This window comes from Varroa destructor, unplaced genomic scaffold, assembly GCF_002443255.2.
Source record: "Varroa destructor unplaced genomic scaffold, Vdes_3.0 BEIS01000001.1, whole genome shotgun sequence".
Lineage (NCBI taxonomy): Eukaryota > Metazoa > Arthropoda > Arachnida > Mesostigmata > Varroidae > Varroa > Varroa destructor.
The window spans coordinates 44,822,798-44,837,316 of record NW_019211454.1 but is presented as its reverse complement, the minus strand read 5'-3'; the positions used below and the strand labels follow the sequence as shown (position 1 = coordinate 44,837,316).

Sequence of the window (14,519 nt, the reverse complement as noted above, 5' to 3'; positions counted from 1 at the left end):
ATCTTACTGTACTCCCTCAGAAAATTAACCTGTTGGTCGTATGTTCGGTAACACTCTACTCAGTAGTCTTTCAGCATTCTTTGTAGTTTGGGGATTGCGCCACCTTCATGATCATCTTCAACAGCTCCTGTATCAGGTACGTACATTAGGCACATAAACAAAAAATTACGACTGGACTTTTATGTGCCTGTACATGCTATTAATCACTTTTCATGGCATCTATTGCAAAAGTAATTATACAATAAATTTGCTTTAAATATAGTCTTTGTGATCATCTTTCTAATCATCCTTCGACTACTATGCCTTGTTATCAACATATGTGATGACCCTTTACGAACGTAAGTTTACCACCGAGCGCAGTGTACAAACGGAGCTAACAACCCCAGTATTGCGATAGTCACATTTATACGAAAATCATATTTATACGGGAAAAATTCTCGAAAATTTAGATTTTTATACCTATCCGTTTTTTACGACTCATTTTTTTGTATGGTCTTAATGTTCTGCAGGTGTCGTACCGTCCAATAAGTGAACAGTTTTTCGGGCAGCTTCGCATCTCTGGTTACGAATGCCAACTGAAGTTCATCTGCGAAACGCGCCGCTTGATCACATCGAATACCGAGACACTCAGCTCGTTTCCTCGTTTCGCTCATGCAGCCTTTCTGTATGCTGACGGCGGCTATATCAGCGGTACACGTGAGGGGCTTTCTGGAAGCGACTGTGGGCGAATCTATACGGGATGTCCCCATTCACTCTTAAACTAAACTTTTTCTTTTTTGCGAGATATTTCTAATGATTACATTTAAAGCTTCATAAGTTGATACAGAAGCCCAAGGAGTATTCTTTGGAAACTATTTTATGGAAAAAAATTTAACGAAAATGGTTATCACTATGTGAAACTCGTTAGTGAACGCTGTTCGATTGATTTAAAGGGAACAAAAAAATTTAAAGTCTATGTTTCACGAGAATGATGTGCCACTTTGACCTCGTGTACATAATCTAGTATGAGGCATTGTTTTTGATTACGTTGAAGCTTTTTAGCACCAGTAGCTCTGCTCATGGTCTGTTGCTCATCCTGCGCCCCGAACTATTTATGTGAGGTAAATAGTATTTTACTTAACTTATAGGGTGTGCTGCGTTTTGCTTGTACTTCAGCCTCGATGAAAACTACAAGTTGACTAGATCATAGCTATTTCAAATTAGGTTGTAGGCTGTGGCCGCCTCGGTCGAATGTATTGGCTTTGAGTAACTTCTGGTTCTAGCCATTACTTTTCTAAATGAAATTAAATAAGCTTATATATACAAACTTTCTATTGACTAAATCCAAGCCAAGTTGAAATAAGAATGAATTTAAAAAGCCATTTATATTAATATGCACCTTATGCGTGTCAGTTCTCACTCTCCCATCCTATGCAGTATGCGCCGTGCGACTCTATTACTTTCAGTGTGCATTATCTTGACACAAAAATCTGGAATATGGTCTTGCTTCTTAGTTGATTTGCCCTTACTGAGAAGCATCTTTCTTCATGTAGTTGACCTTACCGCTTTAGGTTCTATTTAATTCTATGTTCCTACAGTTATTATTACTGCCATACGGATCTAGTAAACCTAAACATAAAACATAAATTCTTCCTTTCAAGACAAATACTCCTATATTTTGCGTTCACTCGGTACAGCATAGCCATTTTAACAAACATTATTCCGACTTTTTTATTTTGTTCATTTTTTTTTGTCTCAAGCGTGCTAATACATTCTACCCCATATTCGCCCGCCTCTCAATCCTCCTGTTGCGGACAGCCGAATTTTCTGTTTTGAACCAGTAGCATTTTCTCTGATACACACGCACAACAAGGCGCCACCACAGACTCTGACAGATACACACGCTCTACTCTCTCATCGACATCGACACGGAGCAGAAACGTGCATCCAGTCAGGAGAAACGTGCGCGCAGACTCACCAACAATCTTTTAGCATGAACTCATCACACATTCAGCTGAGACTCCCCGCCGTCACGGACGTCAGTCCCCGGCCACATAAAGACACAGCGCTCTGTCGCTCGCATAGCTACTTCCGTTGCGGTTGTTTACACTGGCGCTAGTGAACTACAACATCGACGACAACGGCGACGGCTGCTAGCTGGAGCAGACAAACACCATCCTATCCAGACAGATGTTAGTTCGTCACCGCATACGCCCAGACAGACGGCCAGACGAATCGAGAGTAACGAAGCGGCAGCGGTAGCGGCGAAAGCAATAACACAACATTGATGGCATTGCCATCACCATCGACAAAGAGCAGAGGATACACAGGCAAACAGACGAACGGATGCATGCATAGATATTGGGATAGGCTCAGCGAAAACAGCTTTCTAGCCAGCTAGAGCTCCCGAACGAGATAGCCGTTCGGCAGGCGACCAGCGGCCTGCCGCTGCTGCAGCGGCAACGACGACGACGACAAACGTAGTGTGGCTGGTAGTAGCTCACGCTCGAAAACCGCCTGCATCGGTTTCTTAGTTCGTGTCTGTGCTTTCTGCTCTCCTTTTTGTAGCTGCTGCGGCTGATACGCCTGTAGCGAGTGAGCGGTGGGCTGAGCGACCGATTGTTATTCATCATTGGCAACTGCCACCGCCAGCATTAGCAATAACAGCAGAATTTCATACACACACATACACACAGATCAATAGAAGACTGCTGTTATTAACGCTGCTGTTTGCAATGGTACTAACTGATCGATGCTAGATTCTACTCGGTTAAGAACCCAACCGCTGCTGTATTGCTTGATTGTTTGTCACTATCAAAAGCACCGCCAGCTGAGTTGTGAGTATCTGTGTTGTTGTGCACTCTCGCCGGCAGCCGAGTCTGCCCGACGTCGTACTGGCGACTGAGGAGATCTTCACAGTTGCAGTCATACCTTACGTCGAACCTCACTCGATAAAGATCTTCCTCAAGTTGTATTAGCTTCACTACGAACGTTCACGCCGGGACCGACAAGTAGTGCGTGTTGTTATTTGTTGATTATAACTCTTGCCTATAACATTGACTCTGTGTGTATAAATGCTATCAGGGCATTCCGAGGACTCCGAAGATTCCGGCTGGCTATAACATACTGTCGTTTTGTTAGAATTCGCTCGCCATCAACGACACAATCGGCTATTGACGTCTGAGGGTCGCTTAGTAAACTCAACAGCGTGTGGTTATCGCGGCTTGCGACCAGCGTCACGACCCCCCCCCCCCCCCCAAAGAGGAACCTAAGAATTAACTACCCAACCCCTAGTTTCATTAATTGGTGTGTGGGCCTGTGTCGAATTTGGCGCCCGTGGCTAAAGGTACCGTGTGGAGTTGTGGTGTTCGCCAATAAAGCCAAACAAATAAACGCACACGGAGATAACATCAACCTCAGGTTAACGTAATCGAGAGTTAAATTTCAAATCTCAAAATCAGAGACAAATTCAATGATAATAAAGCGAAGAAATGTGATTGAGAAAGCGAGCACTGCCGACTCTTCCAGTTCCTGTAATCGTGATTGTGGATGTTGTTGTTGTTGTTGGTGTTGTTATTGTTGTGTGTTGTGTTCGCCCGACCTCAGCAGAGTATCACACAGAGAGGGAGAGGGAGAGAGAGAGAAAAGAGAGAGTGTGTCGCCGTATCACTTTTTTAGTGCTCGTCTCCCGATTGAGCTCATTGCCGGGCACTCAGCGTAATTAATTCAACTCTATATCGTCGTCATTTTCTGTCTGGCTATCGCCTGTACAACCTTAATATGCCGTGTCTTGACTTGCGTGCATAATAGTAATATACGGTGGGCACCAAGCATGCACTCTTTTCAATGGCGAGTAGTACTCAATGTCAAACCAGCTATCTAATACACAGTTCGTGGTAGTCAAATAATGTAACCTCAACGGCCATCGAATTATCACCCCACCCCTTCACCCCTTGCCCCGCCGCTCCATCTCCCCCCCCCGGACGCGAGATGTCGGCTAGCGTCGAGCGACCTGCCGTGGCCTCTGCGGGTGGCTCCCCGGTTCTGACCGCTCTGCGGTCGGAGGCTCCGACCCGACCTAAACCCCCAGCGGCACCTCCTGAAAAGGAAAACGCCAAGGATTCAAATGGGTAAGTATTTATGATAGTCGGCATAAACACTGTACTAGCCAACCTTTAGACCTTATTAGCTATTGAAACTTAGCATGTACATATATGTCCTATATCCGTTATACTTCCGTCTACAAAGCGACCTCATGAGAGGGTATTGTAGTCGAGGTAAGTGATTCTGTGCTTTACGCGCGCGGATGTGGATTACGCGCCGTTATCGTCGAGGTTGTTTGCCTCACAGAACCTAGGTTGAAATCGATTGCTAGATTATCTGCGATGCGTAAGTATATGTTTATTAATTAAAAAGAAAGGACTCCCACGACAACAGCGGGTTGTATAGCAGGCTGGTCGATCAATGGCTTTAGAGTTTGGGTGTTCAGTTTTCTGCATACAACAAAACCGCATTAAGTTTCACTTCGATTTGAAAGCTCTTTTGAGTGTCATAGTTGTGCTTGCGTTTCTTTCAAAGGAGTATAATCTCTCCTACATCCTCAGGCGCTGTATACGCGACGTTTTAAGTGCACGCAGTATGTGAGGTCCTACTGGTAATAGTTTATTAAGTAATATAAGTGCATGTATTTATTTGGCACCTGTAACTATAATAGTTTATTAAGTAATATAAGTGCATGTATTTATTTGGCATCTATAAATATACTGTACAATTGCGTGCACATAAAAACTGTCTGTAAATAAAAGCGTAAAGGATATGTATTCTACTGTATACGGCCTTAACTTGGTTGATGCTTTCGATTGGCCCTTCCAAAAAAGCCAAACCGCTTTTACAGTTCGTCATGGAATTCTGTTATTCAAATGGATAGATATATGAGCTGATTTTGGGCCTATGAACAAATTCCGGTCGTTCTGAATTAGTACTGCAGGTACCTACAAACATGGCTTCCCGTATTTGTGTCCATTGTATCGTACAGCTGTTATAGTGGTCGATAACTTATTGTGAGTATACTTGTTATTGCGCTATTTGTTATGTAGTAGACTTTTAGTTCTTATTTTAAACTGGCGTGCCACATGGCAACAAACGCGAGGCCAAAAGGCGGCGGCTGGCGCCAAAATTGTAGACATTACTGTAACGTTGTCACCAATCATCACCGATACCGTCACTGCCATTAACCCGGGTCTCAGCGGCTGCGTTTTGCCATTGCCCGCGAACTCTTCACAATTTGTGATGCGCATCCACTATCACCTCCGCTGACGCCGCCGCTATCGCCGAATTACCGGCAAACTTATAGCCCACATGTCTGTGACTCTCCTTGTTGTTTCTGTTTTTGTCATCGTCGTCGTTGTAGAATGCTACTCAGTACGTGGGTAAAGTCATGAAGATGAAAACTGTGACGACGATAGTGATTATGATGATGTTGGTGAAGGCGAACAGTGAGTCCAGCAGTAGCAGCCATTGGATGTTTGTCCGTCGTTGCCCCACCACGTCTTCTTCTTTCTAGCGTTTGCCCTCTGTCCGGCATCACTGGGGCTATTGCACCAGCCACCGGTGAGCGTCGAGCACCGAATGCCAAACGCTGGCGGCCATCGGGCCATAACGTGATGAGATGCTGCTGCCACTCGACCCTTGGGCACGCTGTTGCTCGCTTTCTGTTCTGTGGCTGTTGTTGTCTTTGATGCTGTCGTTATGACCGGTGCCGGCGCGGGCTGCGGTAGGTTATTGTTCTTCGGCAATAGCTAAACGAGAAAACAGATAACAGAGTACCATGGAGAAAGGACAGCAGGACACAACAGAAGAACTTACCAGAAAAAAAGGAGAGAACGAGAAGAATGAAGGAACAAGGAAGAGACAGATGAAGCCGAAAAATGCTTCGCTCCTTCACGGACGAGCGAGCTTGTGCGCATTACCGCCGCTCCGGGGCCGTCATCGCTTTCGACGCCATCACTATGAGACGACACGGGGCGCTGACGCCGGCAACAGCTTGTTGCTTCGCCTCTGCCGACATCCGACCTCTGGCAACAGGAACGACGGCTCTGCTAACATCAACAACAACCGCAGAGCATGTGGCAATAGCTGCTACACAACTTTCCATAGACTATTGAGCAGTTGTCGCTTCTCGGGCGCGCGTCCGGTGCCGACGCTGTTCATTACCCCGCTCACTTTTGTTACTTAGTAATAATAATGCCGGCGACGATTCTGGCAATGATGATTATGATAATATGAAAACAAATTCTACTTCATCTGCCGCAGTAATAAGATTAAAAGTGAACGTGAGCTTTGTTATTCAGCGTGATAACGCGAACCCCAATAACTGTATTTATTTTACGGTACTGTGTTTACTTGTATGTGTTGTGGCGATCGGGTATTTGGTTTGACGCTACTATTGTCATGATGATCGAGTGGTTGGCTGTCCTATAATATTTGTAACCCATCAACTACATCTAGAAAAATGTCTTATTTTCATTCGCTGCGCTCGCGCGCAGTTCATGTTGACTTTGTCAGTGAATCAGCTAGTAAATGGCGATTAGCATTTGGATGTTGAGAATACGACTACATTGGCAGTAGGAGTACCTACCAAAGCAGAGGTCAATTTTTGGGTAGCAACTGCGTTGATGTGCGCCTTTCGTTAATGATAACACTGCCAGAAACATCTGCACATGACAACGGCTGAGAGTGGCATAAGAAAACCTATAATATGTTAGCATATTCGGTACATATAATGACAACATACGCAACGCATCGCTGTTAGATCCCTTACGTTTTCAGCTGAACGTTTACTTCATTGTCAGAATAAACGAGGCTAATCGGTCGTTGAAGTAAGTACCAATGCAGAATCAAATCTAGACAGCAAATCACTATATCTGATTAGTTTTGTGGCACGCTGAGCTTGTCTTTTTCTGTTCGTACGTAGTGACATTGAAAACATAGAATAGCCTTGGCAGTGAAATAATATGGCATTCGAACTTGTACTGTATCGTAACTTTGTTCCGCGAAGCGAATTCATTTTCTTTAGACAGTGCATGTGTGTATATATTTGAAGCAGCGGCCCTTAATCTCTTTCAAATAGACGCCTGGTCGACGAACGTCGACACACCTACTCAATCACAGGTTACACATTGCTGCCCTGGTCGAAACAAAATGGAATTATTGGCTGTGAATGTAAACTGTGCCAGAATCTCACCTATATCAGATAGGAGAACGCGTACGTAATGGCTCTATAGCTGAACGTTAAAACTTACTATCGTATCACATATAAAGATAATCCAGTTCAAGTTTATAAAGGTTAGTAAAATATAATAAATAATCAAGCAAATGGAATAGATGTACGGTTTGGTTCGGCAGAAATTTTTAACACTATTTCATTTTTCTCCGGTAGACGTTTTGAGTTCTATGATTAGGAGAACATGTCAAAACCGAAACAAGTTTTTTGTTGATCTGCCTTGCGTATAACTTATCCCAGTCATCGCTCTGCAATGTCGTATAACATAGTCGAACGAAAATTATTACTGTTTTAGCCCATCGCATGGGTAATAGGAATTGTCCACCTATCTTGTTTACAATTCAATGTGCGGTGCCATCGGTTACATTGACGTGCGCCCCATTTACTTGAACAGCCTTTAGCAGTTAATGTTGACGATAAAGAAACTTCAAAATGACGAACCACTATTGTTCACGAAAGTAATTAACCGGGTGTTTTTACTATTGTTCGTGTTTTTTCTTAGTTTTTCAACGATCAGTTCGTCAAGTATCAGCGCCGTGAGCGATGATGCCGCGCGGCAAGCTGGCAAAGAGTACCGTAAGTGGCAACATAATGAACATGAGCGTCGGCGAAAGGATAAGGTGAGTTTGTTTCAATGAAATAATCATAATTAGCAAAGCCAACAAATGTCCTTATTAACTTAATAGACATTTTTTTCTTTAATGAAGATTAGGGATCATATAGTGACGCCGCATTCGTTCTTGATATGTCTAATCGATTTTGGTTCTTTTGTACCGATATAGATCTCAGCAGGAATTCTACGCTTGGGAGAACTTCTACCGGATAGGGACCCGCGCAAAATGGCAAAGGTGGACATTCTCAGCCGCGCGTGCGAATATATCACCTACCTTCGCGACCTCAACGAAAAAATTGTATCGAATAAGATTCCGGAAGCGCAAGGTTTGTCTAATGCACACTTAAATTTCAACTTTTTGCGCAGTGGTAGCTTGCTCTGTTAGCAGAAACGGAATGTATAGATTATATAATGTGTAAATGAAACATCTCATGTACATATACTGGTACACTGGACGAATTAAAAAGTGTGGAACAGCAAAAATACACGTTGTTTACAATTATGGGGTGGTAAATTAAGATCTGTAAAAATTATTGACAAAATCAGTAATCTAACAACCATTTCCTGCCAGCATGATACTAATCAGCGAACTTTCTGTATACATGTCGAACACGTTATTGTTAATCACTTACTTAAAGCACTAGACTCCTTAATATGTCAGATTCAAACATAAGATGGCTGAACGATTTCGTTGAACAGTAAACTTGAACCAGTGATTACCTGTAACAGTCCTGTGTTATTATCTAATAGCAATTTACGTTCGTTTGTAAACCGTAAAATTAAATTGCAGCGACTTTACTGACTGATTTACGGAAACAGATCCGTGAATTGGAGAAAGTAAATTCGAATTACATGCGTCTCTTGCAAAAGCTGGGTATTTCTCTTTGCTCCGAGCCGATTGGTCTAGTTAAAGGGAACCCTGACCGAACCCCTGCCGAACGAGAGGCTGAGAAAAACACGGCTGCACAAATTGCCAGCAAAGTGACCGCATTGGCTAAGGTTAGTTCCCATTTTCTTTAAAATCAAACGATTCATTCATTCGCTTTAACCAACTGATTTGGTCACTGTGTTTCGGGTGGTTTTTTTCATTTACGAAGACAGCAGTTATGCTTATAAATCGCTTATAAAAATAAACTTATGAATAGATCATTTTTCCATCTACGGATGCCCCTTGATAAATGCTCGACTATTTACAGGAGGGAACCGTGACTACAGTCACATCTGCGGCGGTATCTTCAACCACAGCTATTCCCGTGCCTCCGAAAAGTGACAGCCAGGCACCGCAGCTAACGACATCATTAGGAAATTTGACTGGTGCATCTGTGAGTCAATTACAACCCTTAAATGGAGTAAATCAACTATTGCCTTCGTCAATAGTACAGTTAAATCCGGGTGGGCCACCTATTCTCATGACCAATGATCCACCACCGGCTACAATGTCCACGATGTTGATCCCCCAAAGTTCTCTCATCATACCGCAGACGTTAAATGGAGCTCCAACCCAACAACTCATTCTTAACGGGCCAGGTATGACTGCTAGCTATCCAATTGCTTTTGCTGCCAGTTTTTCTTTTTAAGTTAAATCATCATTATGTAATTACTATAGTCCAACCTTGTTCAGTACTGCGTAACAATAATTGATCTATCGCAAATGTTTTGTGAATTTTTTTAGGAGGGCCCCGCATTGTGAACACCGTTTCAGGTACGACTGGAGTGTCGGGAGACCTGCTGCTCAGTGGGGCTCAAGAATTACTGATGCAAGCGGCAGCCGATCCAAAGGCGATTACTCTTGGCGCTAACGGAACCACTGTTGTTAACGGTGTAGGCGGCGTCGGCGGACAGATTCTGCAATTAGGTAATGGAGGCACGATATTGCTGCCTTCCGCCAACGGCAGTTTACTTCCGATTGTTTCGCATGCCACCAATCCTACACTGTCCATTGTTAGCACTGTTGCCCCGACAACTGGTATACTTCAGCCGGCCTCTGCCCCAAAGAAAGCCATTGTTAGTTTGCCTACGAGCGCAGCACCTAAGCCTGTTGTCCTGTCGACTTTAGTTTTGGACGCGGACACAGCTATGCAAACTACTAACCCTGCGATTATCGCTACGGAGAACAGCAGCAATAAGGAACGCGACAAGGGTATTAAAAGACCTGCGAGCACGCCCAGTGGAATTCTGGCGGTCTCGGAGAAAAAACCCAAATCAGACCTCAACGAAGGGTCATCGGAGGAGCTAACGAAAGACGGCAAGGAGACACAGGGCGAGCTGGAGCGTTCCTCCAATCCTGATCTGTTGGCGCAGGCAACTGAAAGTATCTTTAGTTCGCAGGTACCCGACCCTCCAATAACTCCTATCCCGCCGTCTCCATCGCCACCTACACCCGTCACTGTGCTCACGCCCCCGATGTCTGTTGCCGCTCCCAGTGTTCGAGCAGCAGCAGCGCGAAATTCGCCATCTCGTGCAATGCATTCGCAAACCCCTCAAACGCACACGTTGACCTTGCAAGGACACACGACCACGACGACGACGACCACAACGTGTGCTGTTAGCAGCCTTCCGGTTACCGCGCAGCAGCAGAAGCCTCAGTCAGTTCCTGCTCAATCAGCTCAAAGTCAACCATCACAGGTTTTGCCTATGCAAAGTGTAGGCTTGACGGCGTCTGTCCCGCCAACGACAATCCAACCGAGTACAGCAGTTCAGCAAACACAACAACGACAACCACAATCGGTGTCTCAGGTACAATTGGCGCCCCAGCAACAGGTAACGTCTCAGCAACAGTTAGTGTCTCAGCAGCAACAACAGCATCATTCGTTAGCTGTGGCCACGTCTGTAGATTCTTCTATGGCTTCCCTACACAACTCGACCCCCGCAGTGACGATAGATCAACCATCGACAGTGTCACCTCGAACACCGGTGCATATCGTGTCTCAGACAGCTGAGCAACAAAAAAGAACTTTAATGACGTCTAGCAATTTGCCTACAGTGGCAGTAACAATGGCAATACCAGGGCCCACACGACAGCCAATGAAAGCTAAACCATCTGTTGCTCCCACGATTACAACTGCTCTTCCGACAAAAAGCCAGGATCAGGAAGCCTCGAAGTCTCAAGCAAAATCCCCACTACTTCCGATCGTGGCTCCCGTGTCAGAGAGCAAGGGCTCGACAGCCTCAGCTGCAGTTACTGCTACTACCGCATCTACGGTCACTTCCACTGTCGTATCGAAGGCAAGTGGGATGACTGCGGCTACGAACGGGGATCAAAAAGTGTTGGTTGTGCAGGCCGTGGCTGGCAGCTCGGCGACGGCGGCTCAGCGAATCCAGCGGCTTCCGTCGGCGCCGGCGGCTCTCTCCGGTGCGCCAACTTCGCATACGACGCTTACGGCGTCTACCCCGGCCGTAACCCAGATGTCCCCTCAGCCAGCAGCAGCAGCAGCAACGTCCGGTAGCAGGCGTGCTGCAGCGACGCCACCAGCCCCAGGTCCTTCTCTAGTCTCTTCGAAAAGCTCGTCGACAAGAACGTCGACTAACAGTAATAACAGCGGATTGTCGTCAACTCCGACATCAATTTCTACTCCAGGGTCATTGGCCTTGATAGTGACAACGGCGAACGAAAAACGTCATTCGCCTTCTGCCGTTTCATCCGTTCCCAAAGTATCAACGACTCCTACGTCATTAGTGACGGCTACTAATATCGCTGTTAAAAAAGATGATGAGAGCAACAACAATAATAACAACAACAACAACAGCAGCAGCAGCAGCAGCAGCAGCAGCAGCAGTAGTAAGAAGAAGCCCCAAAACCAGTCTGGCACGAACCATGGACGGCAAAGCCAGCCCCCGCGGACCGTAGCCCAAGTACTGAAGGCTGAGGCTGCTGCGAAAGCGGCATCGTCTCAGTCGACAACGGCGACAGTTCCTGAATCGGCCATATCTCATAATATAGTCCCTTCGTCATCTCCACTGCCGCCGACGTCACAGACATTGCATACGCCCGCTGCGACACTAAGCAACAGCCTGAGCGTTCCTCTGATCTCTGGCCCAAACAGTGGCTACGCGTCCTCCGCGGATCCTATGCCTCCATTCACGTCTCTATCCTCGGTAAAGTATCGGGGTCTACCCAGTATGCCGATAACCAGTATGTCCTCGATGCAGCCGCAGCCCATGTCCCATGGAGCGGATAACTGCAACTTCCCCCGTCTACCGTTGCCGCCGATGAATATTAATTACCGGCAGGGGGTCAACCATTTAGCGAACATTCTTCCTCCACACTCAATGCAGACCGCTGTGCAGCCCCCACCCCCGCCCGCCCAAGCGCCGCTTCCAGTTCTCAAGAATCAGGACCTGTCTGCAGTTAAAGGACCTTCTAGGCAGGCATCGAAATCAAGCACATCAACGTCTTCGTCGAGCTCTTCATCATTATCGTGTTCGACATCGACTACTCCTGTTTCTATAGCTCTCGGCCATAAAAGGTCTAGTACGGAGCAAAATCTACCCAAAGGACCCTCTCCTGCGCTCAGCCCCCGTCGAGACCTTATGTCACCGTTGCAACAGCCTCGGCAAAGTCCTGACAGCGTTATTCATAATAGCAATAGCAGTAGCAACAACAACAATCGAATGGGCTCGGTTGTCAGTCGATCGCCTTCGATGGAACCACCACTTAATGCTCCTCAACTGCATCATCACAATGAGCAACAACAGCAAAACACCCAGAATCAACAGCAACAACAACAACAACAGCAACAACAACAACAGCAGCAGCAGCAGCAGCAGCAACAACAACAGCAACAACAACAACAACAGCAGCTATGCAACTACTCAGCGGAGAGCCTCATCGGACCACCAATAGTTCAGTTCCCTAGCTTACGGAGCACGAGTCATCTAAACTCCTCATATTCTGCCGAAAGCCTTCTGCAGTCTGACTCGGCAGACGTAGGCGTATCCCTATCGTCAGCAGGCTCGCCAACTTATATTAGCGGTAAAAATCATTCCACGGGATGTTCGAGTGGAAAGCCAATCGTCTCGACTCAGTCTGTTTCTATGAACAGTTATAGCTACGGGTCTGTATCGCCAGCAAACGAGCGTAACACAAAATATCAGAGTGGTCACGGTCAACAGCAATCGAGCACGACAACGACGTACGCTCCGTACAATCTGGATAGCTTCAATTCAACAAGCGGAAGCAGCTCTAACTCATCGAATAACTACTGTTCGTCGATCCAGCAAAACAACAGTAACTCGTTTGGTGGAAGCATGAACACTACTTGTGACTATTTCACGCCACGGAACAATACAACGCCCGACTATGGACTAAATACAGGCAGTAATGGATTGGGCCAGTCAACTGGTACGGTTATGAATGGTGGACATTACCATACGCCACACGGACACAACCATGGCTTCCATCCGCAACCGCCGGTAAGTTTAGGCAATCCTGGTGATTTTGCACCGCCTCCCATACCGTCCGTGAATTCGCTCAATCTCCACGAGGCGGCCACTGGTCATCTGATGAATAATTTCGTTCCGCCGCCGGTCACGCCCGTCCCTCCATCATTCTTAGCACCCCCAAGTGCTGATAAAAGTTCGAAACAGAGCTCGTCAACCATTTTCGGTATACATCCACCACCCCCGCCGTCATCTTCAGTGTCGAAGTGCCCTCCGCTGACGTCCAGTTACGCTCCGGTCCCGCCAGTTCCCGGCGGTTGCGACAATTCGGGTAGCGATAGTGGTCGAAGTAGCAAGACTTCATCGGGCGGCTCGTCAAAGGCCGCGCATAAGACGAGGTCTAGCCAATCACTTGATAGCTACCCTATGCCGACATTGGACAGATCTTCGACGGGCTCCACGGGACTGGGCTATTTTGATTTTAATATGGCGCCCTCGAGCGGCACGTTCAATAACTGTGGTCCAACACCGTCCGTCGTTGGTGCGACTGGTCAAAAAACTAGTACAACAAGTCAAAACCATCGGGTGTGGCCTCCAGTCACACCCACGCCGCCATCGAGCGATGCCAGCTGTTCATCATACCTCTTCCCTGGACATGGACCGACAGTGACAAGAGCCACAACATCCAGTCATGGATACCACAACCCCATGTCAAATATTGGATCCAATGCCGTTGGTCAAAGTACGACGAATTTCAATCTCAGCAACATCTTCCCAGATATCGGTAACTGCGGTCAACTGCCAGGTGCAAGCTCGGTGGGTCCAGCTGGTGTAGGAAGCGGCCAAGATTCGCTGTACGGGGCACGACCTCCTCACGTAGGAGTTCTGCCAAACGCATTCAATGGTATATTGCCTCCACCTAGACATTCAGGATCCACGTCAAGGAGCTCCGGGTTTGGACTCTTTGATTGAGGGATTTTGTTACTTTAATAAGAGCGGCCGGAGTAACTAGTTTTACTTCCACTTAATGTCTTTGCTCTCCGATATTTTATTTAGTGGGAGTTTCCTTGCAGTAAACATTCTAACTTACTCCACAGTATCGCAACGGATGAGCTACTTTTGCACTTGTATTGATATTCAACAGCAAAAGTGTATGGGTGGGTTAACTAAGCAGAGTTTTTCCACGCCAAGTTGCCATGAACGATCGGTTAACTGCACGACCGACTATAATTACTGTATAGAATTTGACTGCGAGTTTGGAGATCG

The 14,519-nt window shown here is 46.3% G+C and overlaps 1 protein-coding gene across 2 annotated transcripts; it reads left to right on the top strand.

The window, feature by feature from the left end:
- The first annotated feature begins 1,974 nt into the window (after positions 1–1,974).
- Positions 1,975–14,513, top strand: LOC111255517 (uncharacterized). 2 transcript variants are annotated; one of them, XM_086988282.1, is made up of 7 exons: positions 1,975–2,993; positions 3,121–4,109; positions 7,764–7,881; positions 8,044–8,200; positions 8,665–8,873; positions 9,071–9,401; positions 9,547–14,513. In XM_086988282.1, the coding sequence occupies exons 2-7, from the start codon at positions 3,970–3,972 to the stop codon at positions 14,223–14,225; spliced, it is 5,634 nt and encodes a 1,877-aa protein (XP_086844408.1). In that variant the 5' UTR covers positions 1,975–2,993; positions 3,121–3,969; the 3' UTR covers positions 14,226–14,513. The 2 variants fall into 2 exon arrangements, with proteins under 2 accessions (XP_086844408.1, XP_022673294.1); XM_022817559.2 differs by having other exon boundaries at positions 1,975–4,109.
- Positions 14,514–14,519: the final 6 nt, after the last annotated feature.